At 38.0% G+C, this 25,132-nt stretch overlaps 1 protein-coding gene and 1 non-coding gene across 2 annotated transcripts in view; both read right to left on the reverse strand.

Annotated features, from left to right (window-relative positions):
* The window catches only part of LOC129031764 (POTE ankyrin domain family member B3-like), a 37,209-nt gene extending 13,274 nt beyond the window's left edge, over positions 1–23,935 (reverse strand). Inside the window, 7 exon segments of the mRNA XM_063647259.1 lie at positions 2,832–2,949; positions 11,251–11,321; positions 15,240–15,346; positions 18,120–18,209; positions 18,211–18,294; positions 18,455–18,569; positions 23,301–23,935. Coding sequence (XP_063503329.1) covers positions 2,832–2,949; positions 11,251–11,321; positions 15,240–15,346; positions 18,120–18,209; positions 18,211–18,294; positions 18,455–18,569; positions 23,301–23,821 — 1,106 coding nt within the window. The 5' untranslated portion in view covers positions 23,822–23,935.
* LOC129032221 (U6 spliceosomal RNA) lies at positions 12,441–12,547 on the reverse strand. Its single transcript, XR_008501243.1, has one exon. It is a non-coding gene; the product is annotated as a U6 spliceosomal RNA (small nuclear RNA).
* Positions 23,936–25,132: the final 1,197 nt, after the last annotated feature.

A 25,132-nucleotide genomic window follows, 5' to 3' on the forward strand; every position in this document is an offset into this window, starting at 1 on the left:
AAAAAGTCACAAGGGGCCAGGCACGGTGGCTCACGCCTGTAATCCCAACACTTCGTGAGGCCAAGGCGGGCAGATCACCTGACATCAGGAGTTTGAGACCAACCTGGCCAACATGGGGAAACCCTGTCACTACTAAAAATACAAAAATTAGCCAGGCATGGTGTCGCACACCTGTAATCCCAGCTACTCAGGAGGCAGGAGAAGTGCTGGAACCCAGGAGGCAGAGGGTGCAATGAGCCAAGGTCGTGCCACTGAACTCCAGCCTGGGGGACAAAGCCAGACTTCATCTTTAAAAAAAAAAAAAAAAAAGTCATGAGAAAGAAGATTGAGGACTGAGCCATGAGAAACAACAATGTCCAAAAGGAGAAAGATGAGGAGGAGCAAGCAAAACAGACCATGATGAATGGACTAGAAATGCAGGAGGAAAAGCCTGAGAGAGTGAGGTCCTGAAAGCCAAGTGAAGACGCCATTAGAGAGGAGATGCCCTCCATTGGCTCAAATATTGCTGACAGATTAAATAAAATGAGGTGTAAGAAAAATGCCTAGATTTATGACAGAAAAAAATTAGTGATAATCTTGAGGAAAAACAACGTTGGAGGACTGCTGAAACTGAAGACTCTGGTGTGAGATCAAGAGTGAATGAAAAGAAAATTTGAGTTCGTGAGTGTAGACAGTTCTTTTAAGGACATCATACTTAGGAGTCATGACTGAGAATGCTGTAATTTTCTTCCACAGTCATGGAAAAGTAATAGACAAATAGTTTCAAACTTTATATAACAGGTGTAGTTTTCAAATTTTATATAACAATTATATATTTTAAAGGTTATAAAAATTATACACATGTGGCATTACAAATGCCAGACCGAGGTGTTAAATTCTTAAAACTATAGAATAAAAGTTGCCTTGAACATTTCTAGATTCCATAAGCTGATTATCATTTTGTTCATGCTTATACATAAAGACCAAGAAATACTAAAAGTTTCAAGGAGAGTATTTCTTGCTTGATAAAAATCAGCCAATTCTAGGACAGTTGACACTCATCAAATATACAAAGTAATTGATCACAGTAAAATACTGAGTTCTATTAACAGGAATAAAGTGGGAGAAATGCAGAAAATAATCTTATTTTATAAATGAAGTTTTTAAAATTATATGAAGTCACTGTGGAAAGATATGGTAAGGTGAATACTGAAATATATCCTTTTCTCAAAGGAAGGATAATGTCACGCATGCAGAGCACTTTTACAAATAAGAGTCAATGCATTATTTGACTCTTATTTGACCCTTCCTTTTAGCACAAGGGTCAGCAAATAAGCACCTGTGGGCCAAATCCAGCCCACAGCCTGTTTTTGTAAGTCAAGTATCTTGGAACACAGCCATGCTTATTCACTTTACAGTCCATAGTGTCAATTAGCTGGGTGTGATGTTGCACACCTGTGGTCCCAGCTAGTAGAGAGGCTGAGGTGGAAGGATCACTAGAGCCCAGAAAGTCGAGGCTGCAGTGAGCCATGATCACACAACTGCACTCCAGCCTGGGAAACAGAGACTCTGTCTCAAAATAATAAATATATATAGTCCACAAAGCCTAAAATATTTACTAACTGGCTCTTTGCAGAAAAAGCTGGCTAACTCCTGGTTTAGCAGATGAAAGATCCTTTGATGCATTTTAATGAAAGTTTTACCCAATATACTGAAATGTTTATATTAAATATAGATCCCCATGTACAATGCCTTGGCAATATTCGACTGAGGGTCCAATATTTCAGCACTCAGGCACTGACAACAAAAATTTAATAACTAGCAATCTTGTTGCTAACAAGGTACAGTGTCAATGTAGCATGTAGCTTCCATTTGCAACACAGCAAATATTATAACAATTCTAACAAAATTATCTTAAGATGTGTTATCACTAACATTTTAAATACATTTTAATTGTGAAAATAATCAGTATACTCTAGATCTAACCTCACTTGTAAAAAATGGCTGCATACTACATTAATTTCTGGGTATGAAAATTGAGCTATTTCCTATTGTTAAGGATTTAGTTTTAATAAGGGTAATTTCTTATTGATAAGGATCCATCTTTTTGATATAATAATGCTGTAATAAATGTCCTTATACATAAGTATGTATGTAACAAATCTTATACAAATATCCTTTACATATATTACATATCTGTAATGTTATACATGTGTTTGTGAATATGCTACTGAATTAATGTTCAAATGTATTTACCAACAGTGTATGAAATGTCTTTTACAAGGAAACCATTTCCCTTCCAACAACACAGATGGAGCTGGAGGCCATTAAACTAAGCAAGTTAATGCAGGAACAGAAAATCAAATGCCACATATTCTTACTCATTAGTGGGAACTAAACAATGAGAACCCATGGACACAAAGAGGAGAATAACAGACACCAGGGTCTACTTGAAGGTGGAGCATAGCAGGAGGGGGACGACCAAAAAACTACCTTTCAGGTGTTTTGCTTATTATTTGGCTGATGAAATAATCTGTAGTCCAAATCTCCATGATACAGTTTACCTATATAACAAATCTGCACATGTACCCTTGAAGCTAAAAGAAAAGTTCACTAAAAAGAAAAGAAAATGCCTTTTCCCTCACATTTGCCAATACTGGTTATTTTTCAAATAAATTAATGACTGGAAAAAATGGTAACTCATTGTTTGCTGATTTTCATTTTTCTGATTAACAGGCAAGGCTGAATATCCTAGTAAAACTATAAAATTTGTTCATCATGAATATTAGCCGAAATTAGGGTTAGTTTGACAGCACATAGTTATCTCCTGTTCAATGTTGCCATAGGCTTACCTGTGATACTCTTCACTTTCAGTGTCAGGAAATTGCTGATTTTCAGGTGTTCTGCTCTTCCTTTGAGGAATTAATCCATCATCACCATTGCCAGCAGTGGCACCGTTAGTCAGGTTTTCTGGGAATCCCACAGGATTACACTTCTGTGCTTCTTCATTTCTTCTTCAACCTTGAGTGGAAGTTTGATATTAAGGACGGTTATCACTTTATTGAATAAAAAGAACCTTTTTAATTGATTTTATCAATTGACTCAGTTTGTCATTATTTTAGTCATTAAAAATATTTCACTCTTAAATTTGATCATATATACAGAACTATTATCATATAATTCTAAGATGTAATTATCCTATCATTAGTATATCATTGAAATTTTTGTAAAGTTTGCTTGATTTCTGTTTGAGTAGATAAAACAGAACTTTCCAAAATTCAAAAAGGGACCTCCTTCATTTTGTGCTTTTATTCTCAATCACTCTTCAGAATCTTATATATGTATTTACCCCATTTGACTCGTGGGAACACACAAATAAAAAGAAAAAGACGCAAAATGTGTCTTCTTCTGTCTTTACCACCTAGATTTTACATTAAACAGTCATTTTAGAGGATGAGACACTGTGGGGCTTCAGGAATAGAAAGGAAGTTTGCCCTTTTCTGCACTAAGATATTCTTCTCCCCCACTGCCTTTGAGCATTCTTTTTTCATTTGGTTCCTGGGATATCAAAAACATGATGGTGCTCACTGAAACATGGGAACCAAAGTTTGCCACAACACAAGGAGCAGAGTGAAACTGCTGAGGTGCAAATGTGGAATTCCAGAAAATGAGATGCTCCCCAAATTTCACATTCAATAGCCATACAATTTTCTAGCTGGAAGATACACAGAATAAGAAACTATCTTCTTTAGCCACATAATCTATTGATAATCAGACTAAAACCAAGAAAGATCAAATGATTGGTCCAAAGCTCCTAAAGTGGCATTACCTAGCATTTTATGGCACCATTCAGAATTGTTCCCTAATAATCAAAGTATATCTCTAGGGTTTGTATCTCTTGAAAACTCAATGTACAGAATTCTTTCTGAGACTTTTTCACTGATTATTTATGCTACTTACATGATAGGATCATGTATGCCTACACTTACTACGCTTTGTTAAACAACATAATGTAAAAATCTAATTCAACACAAACATTTGAATATGAAGGTATACCTCTCTATCACCATCCTTATTTATTTCTGGTTCTTGAGACATTTTCTGCAGATGCAAAAACAGAAGGTTAATTTGCTTGTTGTATTTCTGTGATGTCTCCTCTTTTGGAATGCATGTTTTAAAAAAATTTTATTCTTAAGTAATCAAGTATGGACATGAAAAATTAGAAAATAATTAAAATTAAAATTTAAATATTAAAATAAATAAATAATAATTAAAATTAAGAATTAACTTTTTAATCTATGTTTAGCTACTGCCACATCACTGGCTTCTGACTAACATGTGAAAAATAATTCACCTTAGACAAAGGGAGAAAAAAAGCATGAACCAGCAAACTTAACTTGGTCACTATTTGTTCGGACTAAACTTAATTTGTTATGTGTTAAATCTACCAAATATGAATCAGCAGATCATTTGTAGTGTTCCAAAGTCTTCCTCACTTGAAAAGAGTTTACCTCATGAAACCCTAACTAGTGAGCTCCTACAGTGCACTGAAGTGCTTTTTCAAAAGATTCCTAACTGGATTGTAGGCACCCTTTAAACTATTAGGAGCAGAAATCAACACCAAACAGAAGGAGATGCAAATTCTTAAATTTTAATTGAAATTATATACTATAATATGATAGTGTTATGTATCTATACTATCTGCTTAAGTCCAGTTCTAATATATTCTAATGTGTACTAATTACAGCAGATAAAAAATTTTTAATAATATGTACTGATTTTCTGCAACTGAAATAAGTTAGAATGTTATTGTGTTTGTGCACTAACACCAAAGGTCCCATTCTGCAAGATATGATTCTTGTAATGGCAGTTGGGTTGCTTTTATGACCTGGTTCCCTCCCTGAACAGAAATGCTGAGGTCAATGAGAGGCTACAAGGCAGAATATATCTTTAACCTTGGTATCAGTGACTGACAATATAAAACTGCAGATTTTCAATCACTGGCTATGATTACTCCTTAACCATGAATCCAGCTCAGGGACCATCAGAGTTACATTGTTCATAATTCTATTGCTTAATAATATAATCCAATAATTAATGTTACCTTCTTCATCATGTTAGGGTGTTGTAAAAATAAAAGAATAAAGTTCTGTAATTGTTTTTGCCTCTATTCCAAAAGGAAAGATTAGTTATAATCTAATCAAAAAGGCAGATGAAAATATTTTAAATAAGAATATTGTAAAATAAGAATATTTTAAATTTTATAGTGGTTATGTTTTTTAAGTTAAATATCAAATGTTAAATTAGCATCTATTCATTCTTCTGTTAATGAGATTGCTGAATTTATTAAAATAAATTTTAAGAATCTATTAAAAAATTCTTTAAAAAAAGAATCTATTGATTCTCAAAACCTAGTCTGAAAGGTAATTTCATTTGGACTATCTAATATTATTAAAGCAAAGAAAACAACATTAAATCAAAAATTTAAATTTAAAATTTTCCATGCCTCTGGCTGGCTATTTTCACTGCCTTTAATTTAAGCCTTTGTGACTCTTCCTCTGATGTCAGCTTTAAGTCTTGTTCTGTTGAGAAATCCATATATTCAGTTAAAATGAACCACTTAGAACAGTTAAAAACTATTGCCTTTATAAAAATAGATTTAAGACAACATTTTATTTCATAAATTGAGTGTTTAGTTTTTCGTGAAATAGTTACTTAAGAAATAATTCTCCAAAACTTCAACAAACCACTTGGGGAGACACCTGATGTCATTCACTCACAAATTCATCCACCCAACATAAATGAACAAAACCACCAGAAACACAACTTTAAAATACAATAGAAGCATATAAGGTAACACAGTATGTTGTTCTCTACTTCCTAATAGTGAAGCAGTAAATGTAAAGAAAAGGAAATTCAGTTTTAAAGAGAAACAAGTTTTCCTGCACTTAGCTACTCTGACTCTAAGGATAGTAAAAAGCAGGGCCCAGGAAAGGTCGTGGTGACCCTGCCTGAGAAGCCAGAACCCACAGGTGTGGGCTCCAGACATCCCAGAGCAAGGTTAAGAAAAGAAATTCCTTTACCATCTCCCCTTCCCCTCAGCATTTACTCATAGCTATTTTTACAAATGCATATTATTTGCAAGTTCCTGTTTTCCTTCATTGCAGCTGCAAGGTCACAAGCTATGCTGAGGTTGCAAAACTGTCACTAGATGATTAACTGCCTTTGTTCTGCTTCTGTAAGCTTGCCTACATAAGCCAAGCCTTGTCTTTGTTCAGGGCTCAGCTTTTGGCTGCAAATCCACTGAGCTGGTGCGCACCTAAGTGAAATCCTCCTGTTTCATCCACTGGGTCTCTCCTGCCTCCTGTTTTCTGCAACAATAGTACCTTATAAATGATTTCCAAAATTACTACTAACACCTTTATTAGTGTACAATGTCTTCCTAATATCTAAACATGTTTCCCTCCACTATTCTGACATATTTATTTTCATTTTTCTTTTTTTTTGTTTTTGAGCCAGGGTCTTGCTGTCACCAGGCTGGAGTGCAGTGGTGCAATCTCAGCTCACTGCAACCTCCAACTCCCTGGTTCAAAGGATTCTCCTGTCTCAGTCTCCCAAGAAGCTGGGATTACAGGCATGTACCATTATGCCCAGCTAATTTTCGTGTTTTTAGTGGAGATGGGGTTTCACCATTGGCCAGGATGGTCCTGATATTTTGACCTTGTGATCTGCCTGCTCCAGCCTCCCAAAATGCTGGGATTACAGGTGTGAGCCATCACACCCAGCCTTATTTTCATCTTTTAAAACAATGCTATGAGAAGTCTTCCTTGATTCTGCATGTCTTTCCCCAGATAAACAGGTACCTCCTTACTTGAGGCTGCCTTAGTACTTCACTGATTTTTCTACTGCACCTTTACCACCTGAACTGTACATTATTCCTCCACATGTCTGTCCCCTCTGCTCCAAAACTGCAGAGGACAGTCTTGCACATAATCTTACTCACATTTTACTCAGAAATTTCTTATTGAGTCCTGCTAAATACATGCTAGGCATTAGCGTTTAAAAAGAATGAAAATAAAGCATGCCAGGGACGGCTTTTCTAGAACACCTGCCCAAGCAGAGACTTAAATATTGAGGCTAGCCAGATTAAAAGGGGTAGAAGGCAGGAAAGGGTGACAGCATGCCACGCAGCAGCAAGAGCGGGAGCGAGGCCTGAAAGAGTGAAAGTATTTGCCTACAATAGAAGGATGAGTGAGTAGGGCATTACCAGCAGCTCAGTAATGCCAGAGAAAGGGCACACAGGGAAAAGGGCTAAAGATGGAGAGTGGGGAAGAAGTCAGATAATGAAAGCCTTATGTGTAATTTTAAGATGCTTGGACGTTAATGTTCAAGAGTGGTCCCTGGTCCTATCTGCATTTAGATATAGGTCACTTTAAATGCCAAAACCAATATTCTTAGTGAACTATTATTCATTAAGACAAGGTGACAGCTCATGTGGACAAAGCTAAGGTGATACTATGTAGCAAATTCTCAATTCTCATGAACACATGGAAAGTCAGTTCTATAATAAGTCAGAGAAATTATAATAAATCACTTAATACTTGGTTTGGGCAGGTGCTTTCTAAAGTTATAGTGCATATGAATTTAACTAATAGTTGTGAAGTCACAGCTGTGACAATAAAGCAAAGAAACCACATTGTGTTTGAGTCAGCTATCTTTAGATTTCTATCTAGTCTTCCTACCCACTCCGTAAATTCTAACTATAATCCTGGTACTCACTCTCAAGTTTATGTTAAACACTAGCCTATACAAAAAACACTCTCTTTCTTCATTTTGTTATTTATATATTGCTTTGTTTAAAGGAAGAACACAAAAATGCCCTGATAAAGGGATTCTGTTTGGCTACAGGCTGCAAGAGGGAAAAACACAAAGCACATTTTGCAGAAAATGATTTTGTAGAAGTCAGAACTATGACATGAAGCCAAGCAGGGCACTCTAGGACTGAATTTGCTGTGCTGCCTTAATACGCTCCTTGCTCTTTCTTTTCTGGCAGCTGTGACTCACACAGGTCATGGAGAGTATCATTCCCTAAGAGGAACAACTCCGATATTCATCTTTATCTATTAAGTTCATCTGTCCCAATTCTGTGTTCTGTGGATGCTGACTTTCGGTCAAGGATGCTGATACACATGGACATTTATCATCCACTTTCAGATTCTTGGATCTTTGACAAGTCTTATTACTGAGAGTCAAATTAGTAGGATGCAAGTTATAAATGCTGATTATCCAATTACCTACTCAAAATATCCTACATGAATATTCCATTAAACATGCATAGAAAAACATTAGTCATTCCTGCTGACCTGCTGCTCTTTGCCCTTCTGTATTCACCAGAAAATTTCCTACTCCTTCCTCACGTCCAGGTTAAATACTAGTGTACAACCCGGAAACCTGTAAATTATCTGACATTTCTCTCTGTCCCCCAAGCCTTTCTCATTCAATTATCACTAAATCATATTGACGATACCTCTCTTCTGCCTCCGTTTTGTATTCCCATTGCCACTGGGAACATAAACACTTACAAAATGGGTTTTATTTAAAAGAAAACTGCCAACTATTAATGTTATTTCTTACATGAAAAAAAAATTAAGCAAAACAAATGAAAAAGGCATAACACCAAAAAAAAAAACAAAGGCCAACATATTAAAATGAGTAATAGAGATTCTTAACTTTATGTATTTCACTATGGACGGGTGAAAACCTTGTAATACATTGATGCTACTCCAAGGATGTCTGACAAGGAAACTATAGCTGACTACTGCAAAAGCTTCCTTTGTCTCCTGGTTTCTTTACATGGTAAAGAACCTTCCAACAATCCCAGCAAACTACAGGTTACAGACCAAATCCAATCTGCCTTACGGCTTTGTAAATAAAGTTTTGTAGGAGCTCAGTCATGCCTGTTTGCTCACATATACTCATGGTGGCTTTCACACTACAGCAGCAGACAACAGCAGGGTTAAGTAGACACGACAGAGACCACATAGTCTAAAATATTTCCCACCTGCTCCTTTACAGAAAAAACTTGCTAACCCATTTTACACCATAACCAGAATGCCTTAATACCCAAATTTAATCTTGTGACTCCCCTGCTCAAATTTCTCCAATGAGCCCCTGCAGCACACAATGTTGGCTCCCTACCAATAGCCATTCCTTATTCTTTCTTGCAGAAGAAACACAAGTCTATTGGGATATTTATTATCCCAATCCCCCTCCTCAGCCTCAGAAAGAGAAATGTTTATTCTAAGCTAATCATGTATTTGCCTTCCCAGTGCCTGGTTTGGGAATGAGCAGGTACCGTGACCCAGCCAATGAAATGTTACAGGAAGCCTCTTGCATGCTTCAAAGTTTTCTCCCAGTTACGTGAATAAAACACTGCCAACAGCACAGCTGAAAGAGGGACAGGTGGGATCCTAGGATATCACTCAACAAAAAAACAACTCTGGTTCCTGTTTTAGCCACTGCTCATCTAGTATTTGCAGTCCGAAGCATTCTACCTGGTAAACTTCCCATGGCCCACAGGATAAGACCTACTCATTTCTATAGTATTAAAAAGTCTATCATAAACTTGCCTTAGCTAAGTATTCACCTCATTCCCAACCTCTGGTATCTCACACTTTTGGTACTAGCAAAAGTGAATTGCTCAGAAACCCTGCAAAGTTCATTCAAGCATCTTGTCTTTTGCACTTGCTGCTCTTCCTGCCAAACAGGGGCAAACACACAACCTCGTTGCGTGTTCCTTCTGCCAAACATTATTCTTCTGCTTCTTTACCTAGAAAAATTCTTCTCTCTTTGCATGCTTATCTTAAATCATACCTACTTTTTCCAAAAATTTTCATTCCTCATTACATATGTCTGGCACATAATCAATATATAATAAATCATAATTATAAGCTTCCAGTGGGCATCTAGCACACAGTAAGCACTGAATAAAGTAGTAAAATAATGAAAATGACAATGATAATAACAAGCTCCTGTCTTTATTTTTAATTGTTTGTGCTCTGTAGCATTAGAAAAAATGGCTAGTATCTAAAAGACATTTGATAGTTATTTGTTAAGTGGACAAGTGAAAATATAAATAGAAATGTTTTCTTTGTAAATTCTGTTGAAAAAGCACAGAAATGAAATAGAGACAGTTCTATTATGAGCACCTTAAAGATTAAAACTATATCTATTCCATCTTTGTCTCCTGCAACTTATAAAACCTAACTTACAGAAGCTCTTTGATAAATAGATGGCTAAATTAAAGGTGTCCTCATACAGTTTGGACTATACAATGTATTAGGTGTCCACAACCAGGTAGCATACTAGCATTTTTGTTAGTGTGAAACATTTTTCTATTTTTATGATAATCTGCTGAGCCTAGAGCTGGGCAATTTGTATATTTATTATGACCATCTTTTGGCAAATGGTAGCAGAGCATCTTGTTCTAACAAAATTACTGTTATCATGACAATTAACCAGCAGGTAGAAGAACACATCTTGTTCCAACAAAGTAAATATATCTCTTTCCAACTTCGAATGAGGAGAAATGAAGTCAGTAATAATGAGACCTTATTGGGACAAGCATATGTAACATGACTTGTGCTTCAGTGTTCTTTTGTGATCAAAAATTCCTTACTTTTACTTTTTTATCTATGGTAGGACCATGCAGAGCAGCGGTCCTCAACTCCCAGGCCACAGACTTGTACCAGTCCATGGACTATTATGAACCACACCACACAGGAGGAGGTGAGCAGCAGACAAGCCAGGGAAGCTTCACCTGTACTTACAGCCACACCCCATGGCTCATATTACCGCCTGAAGTCTGCCTCCAGTCAGATCAGTGATAACATTAGATACTCATTGGAGCATGAACCCTGTTGTGAACTGCCCATCCGAAGGATCTAGGTTGTGTGCTTCGTATGAGAATCTAATGCCTGATTATTTGCAATTGTCTCACTTTGCCCCCAGATGAGACCATCTAGTTGCAGAAAAATAAGCTCAGAGCTTCCACGGATTCCACATTATGGTAAGCTGTATAATTATTTCATTATATATTACAATGTAATAATAATATAAAGTAGCTCAATAAATGTAACATGATTGAATAATCCTGAAACCATCCCCACCTTTCCCCAGCCCATGGAAAGATTGTCCTCCACAAAACCGGTCCCTGGTGCCAAAAAGGTTGGGGACAACTGACCTAAAGTAATTCACTGTCATAAGTCTTACCTGGGTTGCTGTTTTCAGAAAAGACTTTCAGCATCTGTTTTTCTTTGTAGTCAGAAAGTAACTGGCAAATTCTATGTATAAAATTGTAATAAACCAAATTACTATTTTAATACTGATATAAAAAATACTTACCAAATGTAAAATTCTTAAGAGTATTTCAAACAATATCAGAATATCAGAACTTAACAGTATTATCCCGTCCACTTATGAGTACATTCTGCAAACTTCTCTTTAAGCTTCTAGTTAAGGAAGAAAAAAATGTAGGGTGAAATACTCATAAATCGAGGGCATGTGACCCAGTAAATTAAGTTGCATTAACCTGACACAATAGAAAGTGTCCCAACTCTGCATAAGTCCTAGCTCCATAATGAACAGCTATTTGTTCTTGGACGACTTGCTTCTCTTAGGCTCAATGTCTTCTTCAACAAGTGAGGACTTTGCTGCCTTATTTCCCTAGGTTGTTATAAAAATTTAACAAGATAACATTTTTTAAATGCTGAGAGAAATAGTAAAGCAATGGAATAATCTGTTCCTAAACTTTATGACTAAAATTATCTTGGAATCCCAAATAAAACCCAATGCGTATTTTGTTCATAGGTTCCAATATGCAAATGTTGTAGTTTTCAGAAAATGTTATTAAGTCCTAATTTTGCCTCTTAGTTGTCCTACTCTTTGTGGCTTATAATTCAGGGCATCTCAACTATGTCATAGTTTGTAACTAAATTTATTTACAAATATCCCATAAAAGTAGATAATGTGATTGTCCACTATTACGGAGTTGATCAATCACACCAAGGGCAGAAAAACCAATGGATGTTAAGACCTGGCTTGGACCAATGATCCTTCTCTACAGACTCAAACTCTCAGCCAGCAGATGTTTGTTAGGATAATGCTTTATATTGATGTTCAATTCCAGCTGACGTGGGAGACCAAAAGTCTACTTTTATTTTTTTTAGTTTCCATGAAGAAGTTGCAAGTTGACATTCTGTAATTTTTGACATACATACTAACAATATATTTTGCACCAAACATGTTATTCAGCTCTAAGTCATCTCATAGACCATCTTACATGACTATTTTTGCAGCGCAAATCACAATTTCAATATTTTGGTGGCACCTATTTCGCTTTAATTCACACTGTTTCCTTAGAGCTAGTCAGCAAATAGTCAAATGACCTTCCAGTGACTGCACAAAATATGGAATGCTTCAAAGATTTGTGCTGCCTCCTTATGCAGAAGCCATGCTAACTTTCCCCATATTGTTCTAATTTTAGGATATGTGCCACCCAAGCAAGAACAAAGCCCTACTTTTACATGATTAGTGATGAGTCATGGACAAGGCTTGGCTCTGTGAAGTCCAACTAACCTACTTGAGATTCTGAGAATTCTCTTCAATGGCTTCCTGTGAGCTGGAATTTGAAAATACTTTAAAATCTTGAGCTAGAGATGGAAGTAGCTTGGACGATTTTCATTATCATGTAAATCAGATCACTCAAGGGGCCAAGCACAGCTGGGGGCCACTGCTCAGGGGAAGGTTCATATGGGACTTTCTACTGCCCAAGGTTCTATACAGGATATAAAGGTGCCTCACAGTATAGGTCTGGTAGCAAAGAAGAAGAAACAAACACTGATCTCTTTCTGCCACCCCTCTGACCCTTTAGAACCCCTCTGACCCTTTAGAACAAGCCTACCTAATATCTGCTAGAGAAAAGACCAACAACGGCCTCAAAGGATCTGTTACCATGAAGGTCTCAACTAATTCTTGGCTAAGATGTGGGTTCCACATTAGGTTCTGAATATGGGGGGAAGGGTCAATTTGCTCATTTTGTGTGTGGATAAAGTCAGGATGCCCAGGGGCCAGAGCAGGGGGCTGGTGCTTTGGGAACAATGGCTGAGCATATAACCATAGGTATGGGAACAAAAAACATCAAAGTCACTGTATGAATTGCCACAAAGACTTGAGGGACCTGAATCTACCGATTCATCTTAAGGCAGCAGGACCAGTTTGAGTGGCAACAATGCGGCAGCAGAATCAGCGGAAACAACAGAATGATTGCAATGTCCTTTTTTTTTCTCCTCCTTCTGACTTGATAAAAAGGACTGTCTTCCTTGGATTTAGTGAACCCCTTCGGTTCCTGAAAAATTCAAGGAGTATGTAGGACATGGTCCCCAGAAGACAGTACAAGACTTTCTGATAACTGGACATTTCAAGACCCAAATAACTAATCAGAAAAATCAAAGATGTGACACTATTTTTTATCCCATGCATAGGTGCTACACTTGGATCAAATGAACAATGTTGGGATCTCTATGGATAAAGGTCTTAAAAGTCCTGAGATAAAGAATCCTGCACCCACTCGTACTTCTAACTTGTCTTGCTTTTTGTCTGATTTCTGGCTGATGCAGGGGACTAACTCACTGCCACTCGAAAACTACCTGAATGAAACTATGACATCTCACCTGATATGTAAGATGCAACTGTTACAATTATTTTAAACCTGAATTTAGCATTAACTAGCCTTTTAATATAAATGATTACACATTATGATGACTAGAAACAGCATAGTCTCTGGCCGCCTGTCCAGATAGGTCTTGAGAAGATACATCAATATTCTGCTCAAGTAGAAGGCTGACTATACTTGCTGATCCACCACACACAGCAAGTATGAGGGCAGTTCTAAAATGACAGAGATAGGAACTGTAATAAAGTTATTTCAAAAGCTAATTTGATATACTTTACCAATTTCACATCTTGCCTGTCCATGCAGAATCAAACATTTACATGCACTAAAAGACATAAGCATCTTCAGTGCTCAAGTGTTCATCTTTGTAAAATACTACCAAGGTTAAAAGGAAAGAGAAAAAAAAAACCCCCTCTTATCTCAGTGGGGTATTGCATAGCAGAAGCTACTAATTTAAAGTCCTTTGATGGGCAAGAAATAATGTTAGGGCCACTTATCTGAAGTGGACAAAGATTTAAGTGAAGATTTCATCACAGCTTCCCTAGACTGATATGCTGTAACAGAAAATCAGCTAGGGTGTCAGATAAATAAGAGCTCTCTGCATGCTGAAAGCAGTAAGATTAATAATAATGGTAAGAATAGTAGTCACAGCAGTTTCAGTTAATGATGCCAAAAAGCATGTGCTAGGCACTGAATTAAATGCCACATATATCTTTCTTATGCACAGCCAACTTTGAAGGATATATTCTCCTACTTTTCATATATGACAACATATTTGGTGGTAAATAACGTCCCCAAGGTCACACACCTAGCAAGTAAGAAAGTTAGGAATTAACCCAGTCTTGTGTGAATCCAAAGCCTAGCTCTTTTCTCTTTATCACCCATCTATGGCTTGTCTTCATTAAAGGAAAAGTGTATCCACTTAAAACTATCTTCACTCCGTCTCTCCATACCAATTAAAAATAAAAACATCAAAATACGCTGGAAATAAAAAAGGAAAAAAGCTTTTAAAGCCACAGTATGTGGGAACAGCAATTCATTGTCATGTAGGGATAAGCTAACATTAATATTCTTCAAAGAAAGCAACTTAAGGCAGAGTCATTGAAAAGACAAAAGGCTTTTCAACCCCTATTTATGTTTAATACAGCATATTTAGTGGAAACGCATGTAAGACACAGAGGTTAAAAACTATTAGAAAGGGTTAAGAAGTTCAATACTGAGTCATAAAGTAAACTAAAAGTTAAAGTTCAAACTTCATAAAATTAAAATGAAATTCCTTTAGCTAACATGAGATCATGTAACCAAAAACATCACATAGCAAATATCAGTCAATATAATAAAAGATGAATCCTACTAAAACTTTTCTTTATGTTGCCCAGTCCAAATAATTGTTTTTCTACCTAACTGATTTGTGTTGATACTGATCACTATATCCCAATAAGTATACATTAATCTTATTAATTTAATATTTATGACTTGAGTGACTGCTATCCATCTAGAACACACAGATTAAAAGAAAGAATTATACCTTCCATATCTATCAAGTGCATTTAAATTAGCATTTTTCTTGATTAAAAATTTCACCACTTGCTGTTTTTGTTCATGTACACCAAGTAACAGCGGTGTGAGGCCATGCTACAAAACAATATAAAGCAAAAACGTATGTACTTCAGAAAAGTACATATTCCTCAACTGAAGTGGAAACTTTATATAAGAGCTTATGGACTTACATGCATAGAAAGTAAATAAAATGTAGTCACTTCCTTCTCACTCTTCTGTGCCTTCTCACACACTGCTCCTTCCCTTGGAAACACCCCTTCTCTGCCTCACCACATTAACTCTAATCATCTCAAAAACTCACTTTAAACATTTATTGCTTCCAAGACTCTTTGCTTCTAACCCAGCATTTGGCATGGTATTACTGGATGATAATATTTTTTCACATCTAAACAAAGAGCTTCTTGAGGGCAGGGGCTGTATCTTTTGTCTCTATATCCTCAACCCTAAGACAAATTATGTATAAAGCAAGAATTTGCGTGTAAAATATTTCTTTAGTTTCATGTTTTACCGAAAGTTCAACCTCCAACATGCAACAAAAATTGCTATTAAAACTCACACTGCCCATTTGAAAAAAATTTCCAACATTTATTTATTTAAAATCTATTTATATTTAATTTTCCCAGATTGTTACTAAATAATCAGTTCATAGGACTACTGAAACTAAATTAACAGAATTCCTATCTGTATTCTTAATAACTCCATGGTTTTAAGTGTTTAAAACTGCCATGCTGATTATGCCAAAGCTCTACATACTTAAGAGACACACTGGATAGTCCATAATACAGCTTCAATTGACAAAAAACGGTTTAGAATTTACTATAATTCTAATTGAGAAAACTCTGCTCTTAACGACTTACTGACCTTCAGCACTTGAATGATTGAACAAAGGGACACAAAATCCTGAGAGGGCCATCATCTACTTATTGAAAGACTACTCACAGCAAATTACTAAAGACCTTCAGAATGGCAGTGAATAACTGATGATAGAAATGAAAATGTATTATTCTGTAATCTGATGGATACTACCAACAATGTTCATTTTAATGTCTCAACCACAAAGATAAAAGTCAGACTAGGACAGGAATGGTGGCTCACACCTGTAATCCTAGCATTTTGGGAGGCTGAGGCGGGTGAATCACTTGATCCCAGGAGTTCAAGACCAGCCTGAGAAACATGGCAAAAACCTCATCTCTACTAAAAAAAAAAAGAAAAGAAAAAAAACAACTGAGGTTGGAGGACCATCTGAGCTTGGGGAGGTCGAGGCTGCAGTGAGCTGTGATCGCACCACTGCACCCCAGCCTGGGAAACAGAGTGAGACCCCATCTCAAAAAAAAAAAGAAGAAAAAGTCAGATTAACGTTATTGGAAAGGAAAGATTTAAAGAAATCAGCACATATCCAACCCCAACTCTTCTAGAGATACCTTAAGTTTCTGAGACATAAGAATTTACATATTACATTTATGTATTGAGTGGTTCTTAAGCAGGAGCGTATCCAGATTTTGAGAAAATTGTTGTTGTTGTTATTGTTGCTGTTGTTGTTAGAGACAGGGTCGCATTATGTTGACCAGGCTAGACTCGAACTCCAGAGCTCAAGCAATCCTCCCACCTCAGCCTCCCTAGCAACTGGGACTACAGCCATGCACCACCATGCCTGGCTTCAAGGAAACATTTTTAAATATACATATCCAAGCTTTATTAGACTTACTGTATCAAAATCTTCAGGAAAAAGCCTAAACTTCTTGATGATTTAAAAATTTTCCTCAGGTTACTGGGATGCACAATTCTAGCTGAAACCTAGTGCAATAGACAATTACTTCAGTCTCATTTCTCACCCACATGACCAATTCGTTTTCTCATTTGAAGATTTGGCCAAAAAGAGTAAAGAGTAGGAGAGAGACCCATTTGCTGAAAACACCACATACTTTTTCCCGGTAAGAGAACAGGGTCTAGTCAACTCAAAATCCAACTTGATCTTGTTACTTATTTATCTTCCACCTTCCCATCCAGACACTCTAGATTTGAAAGCAGAGTTGAGACTCTAATTGGCCATTTCTACCACAATAGGATACTAAGTCAGTTAATTACTTGATATTCCCCCTGCTCAAGGGTTTCCCCTTACATTACCACCTATTCACTGCCAATCTGGTTCCTCAGAGGCCTCCTAAAATTAATCTCTAGGCAGTTTACAACCCAGTAACTCCCTCTCCCAAACTGAAAACTGTCATTCTCTAAAATTGAAGAGAACTTTGTCTCACCATACAAAGGAAACAAATAAATGAACAACAACAACAACAACAACACACACACACAACCTCTTCGTGGTCTTTTCCCTCTATTACCTAATTTCCAAATTGGCCCTGATATTTCTCATTGCTCTCTTTTTCCCTTTCCACTTCTGCCTCGTGAGCAATCAGAAATATCTTAAGCTTTGCCACTGAGAGGTGCATCACCTTATATCTATCACTGTTTTTTAGGAACTTGTCAAAGGAGCAGGATCTCTATTCACTGAAACATGTCTAAGTTTTCTTGGAGTTTTCATGTAAAATCTATTTCAGGGCAAATTTTGCCATTTTACATTCATTAGGGGAAAAAAAGTATTACCTTTTACAAATTCAGCGTTTTCAAAAAAAGTATTTACCACAAGTGCATTAAAAAAAAACTGTACCCTATAATGCTTCTTTGAAAGTAACAATATTTAAAATAAAATCTTAGATAATTAGGTCACTTCAAAATATTTTCATTCAGGTTATGCTTGAGCTTCCAAATATGGAAGACTGAGCCCTTACACAGGTCAATGATAAAATGAATGCATTTCAGTATTTTGAAGATAAAATTGGTAGATCTATACCTTGTTTTTTGATTCAATATCAGCACCGTATAAGAGTAGTGCTTTGGCCATTAATTTATCTTCATTGTAGATAGCGTAGTGTAGAGCGGTTATTTCCATACTCATCTGGAATATTTGGATCAGTGCCATGTTCCAGCAACATTAAGGCACATTTATCTTCCTGGCATTGTACGGCCTGTCAGTATTAGACCAAAAACAAATTACAAATCCTAGGAATTCAAAATAAACATTCCACAGCTTTCACCAACTAGTTATATTTAAAGGAGAAAACTCATTTTTATGCTATGTATTGAAATCAAACCCACCTCACACTGACATAGTTGGCTACTGCATACCTTTGTCAGAGCTGTCCTCTTTTTGTTGTCAAGGATATTAAGTTGACATCGTCTGTCCAGCAGGAGCTTTACTACTTCTGAATTCCCATTGGCAGAGGCCAGATGTACAGCAGTCCTATGAGAGTGAGAAGACTTTTTAGGAAATTGTAGTGCACTAGCTACAGCCATATCAATGATTCACATAATTGCAAACACTGAACAGCCTGCTATTAGTCTGCCTTCAAAACAAACATCTAACTTTCCCATGAAAAAAGCACACAATTTATTATCTCTCATTACTCGCTGTATTAATGAAAGAGCAGCCTATATGAATACAAAGAGCATAGCCCTTGGATGACATTCAACTTGGGCTGGAATCCTACTTGAAGCTCTGTCACTTTCTGGCTGTTGCTTATCCTTTTGGGGACTCAGTTTCCTCATCAATAAAATAGGAATGAAAATAGTAGCTTTCTCACAGGAAACCACTGTAATGCTTAAATGAGACTCTGCACAAAAGATACAGAATAGTTCCTAACACAAATAACAGCTCAGTAATTGTTAGATATTATAATTTTTACTAATACCACTAAAGACAACATTTGAATTAAGTGAGATGATACAATTATACCTACACTTTCAGGTATGTTTTAAATATTACAGGTAACATTGTATTTTAGTGATTCTAAGATGATCATTGTCTCCATGTTGTCTCCACTGAAATACCACTTACAATTCATGATTTACTATAATTGGTGGCATTTAAATAATTCTCTTAGTGAGACATAAAATAATGGGGCATCATACAATCCCTGGTGCCTTACATTAAGTAGAATATGTTATAATATAACAGGTCTGGGGCGGTTCCAGTCAGATGACCAGCATTTAGATAAATTTTAGTTCTTAAAAGTACTATGGAATAAGAGAGCTGAAGTGAAAACAAAAACAAATTTCCAAAATAAACCAATTCTTACTTTGGTTTTTAATAAACTTTAAGCCAAAGAAAACTTGGAATTGAAATGAATAGCATGGGCTCATTTTTTTCAATACTTAGATTTATACAATGTATGTACATCAGATATTTCCAATCATTCATATTAGGATTTAAGACTGTTATAAATTTTCTCTTTTTAAAACCGATTTATGAAACTATTTGTGAAGCTTTTTTCAACTTTTACATTCAGGGGTACATGTGCCGGATGTGCAGGTTTGTTACATAGGTAAACGTGCGTCAAGGGTGTTGGTTGAACAGATTATTTCATTATCCAGGTGTTAAGCCCAGTACCCATTCGTTCTATTTCCTGCTTCTTTCCCTCCTCCCACCCTCCACCCTCTGATAGGCCCCAGTGTGTGTTGCTTCCCTCTAGTATCTGTGTGTTCTCATCATTTAGCTCCCACCTATAAGTGAGAACATGCAGTATTTGGTTTTCTCTTCCTATGTTAGTTTGCTAAGGATAATGGCTTTCAACACCATCCATCTTCCTGCAAAGGACATGCTCTTGTTCCTTCTTTTATGGCTGTATAATATTCCATGCTGTTTATGTACCACATTTTAGTTCTTAAAACAACTAAAACAGTCTTTATCCCAGACTTATACATTTTCAAAAGGGCAGTTAAGGGTTGTCTTTTACTATTTTCTACCTTCAGAAATGCTTCTGTTTGAAAGGAGGGAGGAAAAGCTTCAATTGAGATTAAGTCCTAATGCCCCAATTTTAAATCTCTCAGCTTGCTCAAGCCCAGCAGGTAAACATGAAGTTTTCAAAGGTGGAAGGATCCTGAGAGACAGTAGAATATGCCTGCCACATAATAGGTGTCTGGCTTATGTCTGATGACTAAATGGATTGAAAGAATGGATGAACACAGCCTGGGAGTTCAATATTTTTAAAGAAAACTCCTGTAGAGTAAGGCAATACATTTGCAATAGTAATAATCATTTATATTTATTAAATTTTCATAAATATATAACAACTAAAATGATTAATTCATACTTTTTACATGTTTATATATAATGAAAAGGTAATTATGTAATAAAATGTATATACAATAAAATCTACAGGAACGAGTAAACACAATGCCTCTACTTCTGAAGAGGGTAAAAGTTCACAGAAGATAGCCAACCACAGAAATAAAAATAAATAATAGAATGTGAGAAATTATTTGCATCCATGCAAGAAGCATATTCCTTCCTTCAAGAAGCATATTCCTTCTCTTCCCAAGGATTATTTCATTACTAATGAACCTAAACTAAAAGTTCAGATGTTCATTGCAGAAATCACAGATAAGAAAAAAGGAAAAACTTCATTTACAAATCCCCAGAAACAAGTTTGATTATATTTTCTACATATTTTCAGCTAACACAAGAGCAGATTCTGTTCGTGTATATGTGTAACAAACTGATTTTTTTCTCACTTGATATAGCAAAGTACATCTTTGCATATCGACATATCTCTGTATCTACTGACACCCTCAATAGTTACATATTATTCCATCCTACGGATGCACTGAAATTTGTTCATGAAATCTTTATATGGGCTCTTCTAAATACACTGCTATTTTAAGCAATACTAAGAAAAACAGACATCTGTTTGGTAAAGATATTTCAGTATAATGGAATTGATGAGTAAAAAGCATAACATTTTTAAAATGTGGTTCTTACCACTAAAGTGCCTGTTTGAAAAGCTGCAGCAACTTAAACTTTAAACAACTATATAAGTACCACTGTTCTTCATCCTCACAAACTTTGTGGATAGAAAACAGTATTTTATTCCTTTTTTTTTTTTTTTTTTTTTTTTGAAATGGGGTCTCACTCTGTCACCCATGCCAGAATGTAGTGGCAGGATCTCGGCTCACTGCAACCTCCACCTCCCTGGTTCAAGCAATTCTCTTGCTTCAGCCTCCTGAGTAGCTGGGATTACAGGTGCATGCCACCATGCCCAGCTACCTTTTTGTATTTTTAGTAGAGATGGGATTTCACCACACTGGCCAGGCTGGTCTCAAACTCCTGACTTCATGATCCACCTGCCTCAGCCTCCTCAAGTGCTGGGATAACAGGCGTAAGCCACTGCACCCGGCCTTTCATTCCTCCTCTAACTTAAATAGAAAACAGTATTTCATTCCTCTTCTAACTTAAATTCCTTCTTCTACCAGGAACGCTATCTTTTCCTATGCGCATAGGTCACTGGTAGATATGCAAAAAAGTACTTTGCCCAATTTTAAAATGTGCTTATTTTATTATGTCTGCATATATAGGCCAGGCACGGTGGCTCACGCCTGTAACCCCAGCACTTTGGGAGGCCAAAGTGGGTGGATCACGAGGACAGGAGTTCAAGACCAGCCTGGCCAAGATGGTGAAACCCCATCTCTACTAAAAATACAAACCAATTAGCCAGGTGTGGTGGCAGGCGCCTGTAATCCCAGCTACTCAGTAGGCTAAAGCAGAGAATTGCTTGAACCTAGGAGGCAGAGGTTGCAGTGAGCCAAGATCGCACCACTGCACTCCAGCCTGGGCAACAGAGTGAGACTCCATCAAAAAAAAAAGAAATATATATATATATATATATATATATATATATATATATATATATATCTGAATATATAAATAGGCACTTGTGTTTTCTTCTGGTATGTTTCCCTTTTTGTATGTTTAAAATTTTTAATCTATACTCTGATTTTTGTGATATAAACATCTAGCTAGTTTTCTCCAAAAATGAATTATGAACAACCCATCTTTTTTAAATAATACAAAACATCACCATTAGCAAGCACTAAATTCCTACATATATTTGGGTATTTCTAAATTTCCTATTCTGTTTTATTCATTGATGTCTTTCCAGCTGCTAGTAAACAATTTGTGGAAATAAATAACATGCACATTTTGACATCTGGAAAAGCAAGCCTTTTTCCATTCTGCTACAAAAAAATTAATTTATCACAATAATAAAAGACAGCATGTGTATAATTTAAAAACTCTAAAACTGCTAATTTTATTTGGCTTAGGTAAAAGTCATAAATAGAAAAAGCTCACTTTTTTTTTTTTTTTTTTTTTTTTTTTTTGAGAAGGAGTCTTGCTCTGTCTCCCAGACTGGAGTATAGTGGCGCGATCTCGGCTCACTGCAAGCTCCGCCTCCTGGGTTCACGCCATTCTCCTGCCTCAGCCTCCTGAGCAGCTGGGACTACATGCACCTGCCACCGTGCCTGGCTAACTTTTTTTATATTTTTTAGTAGAGACAGGGTTTCACCGTGTTAGCCAGGATGGTCTCGATCTCCTGACCCCATGATCTGCCCGCCTCGGGCTCCCAAAGTGCTGGGATTACAGGCGTAAGCCACCGCGCCCAGCCAAAAAGCTCACATCTTAAGAAAATTCAATCTTCCTATTCAAGCACAGGAACCATCTTCCCATTTCAGTTTCCTTCTAAGGTTCCTCAGTAAAGAACATATTTACATAGTGTACATTGATATAAAATCCATACTGGATTTTATTTGAAGAATATTTAGCCCTGAAAGTTGATGTGTTATGGGGCTTCATTCTTAGTTCTCAATATACACTTTTCTAATGTATAGAACATTGTTTTAAAATCTGTAGATTAAAAGTAATCTGCTGCATCAACAATTTTACGAGTTAAATCACTTTAAAACAGTCTATTAGTGTTCTACGAGGGAAATTATAATTCGATTGGAAATCAGCTAAAGTTTTGTTTTTGTGTTGCTGCTCATAAAGGGGCCTGTGCCCTGACCTCTCTGAGGTTTCCACATCCAGGGTGGTGTGAGGCCTGCGGAGGCGAGAAAACCAGGCTCCCCTCCTCCCCTGCCAGGAGGGTATGTCCCCATCATCCTCCCACATCCCACCTCCTCCCAGCCCAGGCCTGGTTACCTCTTTTGCTTGTCCTTCTTGTTCACGTCAGTGTCCCTGAGCATGACGATCAGATCCTTTCTGGGGACTTTACCCCACCAGGCAGCTCTGTGGAGCTTGTCCAGATCTTCTCGACGGATGTGGTACCTCGGCTCCATGAAGGCGCTGTCATCGTAGTCTCCCCAAGTGCCCACGTTGCTCTTGCCGCTCCCCCTGCAGCAGGGGAAGCACTGGCGGCACCACTTGCCCATCTTGCTCCTGAGCGTCTTCACAGCAGAGTCGTCCTGGTCTCCAGAAGTGCTCACGTTGCTCTTGCCGCTCCCCCTGCAGCAGGGGAAGCAGTGGTGGCACCACTTGCCCATCTTGCTTCTGAGTGTCTTCATAGAGGAGTCGTCGTGGTCTCCAGAAGTGCTCACGTTGCTCTTGCCGCTCCCCCTGCAGCAGGGGAAGGAGTGGCAGCACCACTTGCCCATCTTGCTTCGGAGACCAAATGGCTTCTTCACAAAGGAGGCAGCTGGCATTGAACCAACCTCAGCCACCATCTGCTTTTAACAGCCAGGGGAGGCCGGTAACAGTGAGCAGATCACCTCTACCAACCAATTTCACCAACTAGCAGATAACTCCAGGTTTCCAATCTGTTTGAAGAGAAAAGTCAATCCCAGCCAAAACCTGCCAACCCCAGCAGGGGAGCCCAGCCCACCCCACCCAGGGAAAACCCACACCCACCCGGGGAAAGCCCACACCCACCCGGGGCGACCTCACGCCCACCCCAGGAAGGGCCAACCCCATCCCCCAAGAAAACACCCGGCCCACCCAAGGGAATGCCAAACCCAGCAGAGAAAAGGTCAAGCCCAGCAAAGGAACGTGACAGAAGAAACGTCAATCCAAGGAAGAAATGTCAATCCAAGCGACAAACGCCAAGCCAAGCAAAGAACGCAAAGCCAAACCAAGCGCTACAGGCCAGCCAAGCCGTTAACGCGCGTGCAGCATGCGCGTGCAAGCAGTTACAGGCCAGCCAAACCGTTATGCGCGTCCGGTGTGCGCGTGCAGCGTACGTGCGCGGCATGCACGTGCAAGCCGTTACGAGACAGCCAAGCCGCTGCCGCGCGTGCGGCATGCGCATCTCAGGTGGCGTCAGTGCACGTGACACAGACAGTGGCCGATGCGCGCAACCCACGTAAGTCTTGGCGCCACGAATGTCACTGACAGCCTGGTGTTCCCGGCAAACTTCCTGGGAGTCAGCCGAGCTTTCAAAGCCATTGAGAATCCTCTGGTGAAAAAAAAAAGCTTCCTGAAGCAGGACTGGGGCTAAGCGGCTGGAACTTGAGGATGCTGACAGCCTCCTCCAAAGAAAGCCCCCAGGACACTCCTGGCGGTGCTGTTGTGCATGGCAGCTGCTGCAGCTCGGAGCACTGGCTGGCGGAGCTGGCTGCAAATGGCCTCAAAATCACGGAGCATGTTCTCACTCATAGGTGGGAATGGAACAATGAGAACACACGGACACAGGAAGGGGAACATCACACACCATGGACTGTTGTGGGGTAGGGGGAGCGGGGAGGGATAGCATTAGGAGATATACCTAATGCTAAATGACGAGTTAATGGGTGCAGCACACCAACATGGCACATGTATACATATGTAACAAACCTGCACGTTGTGCACATGTACCCTAAAACTTAAAGTATAATAATAAAATTTTTAAAAAATCATGGAGCACAAGACGCCCACGGAGCCAAGCGCCTGCCTGAGGTGCCTTCGACACCTGCTCCTCTTTGCTCCACACCCAGAACACGAGGCCATCAGCAAGGGGGCATTTGGGACCACAGGATCGCAGCCAGCTCCTGCCCTGGTGC

The sequence above is a fragment of the Pongo pygmaeus genome, chromosome 11 (assembly GCF_028885625.2).
Source record: "Pongo pygmaeus isolate AG05252 chromosome 11, NHGRI_mPonPyg2-v2.0_pri, whole genome shotgun sequence".
Classification (NCBI taxonomy): domain Eukaryota; kingdom Metazoa; phylum Chordata; class Mammalia; order Primates; family Hominidae; genus Pongo; species Pongo pygmaeus.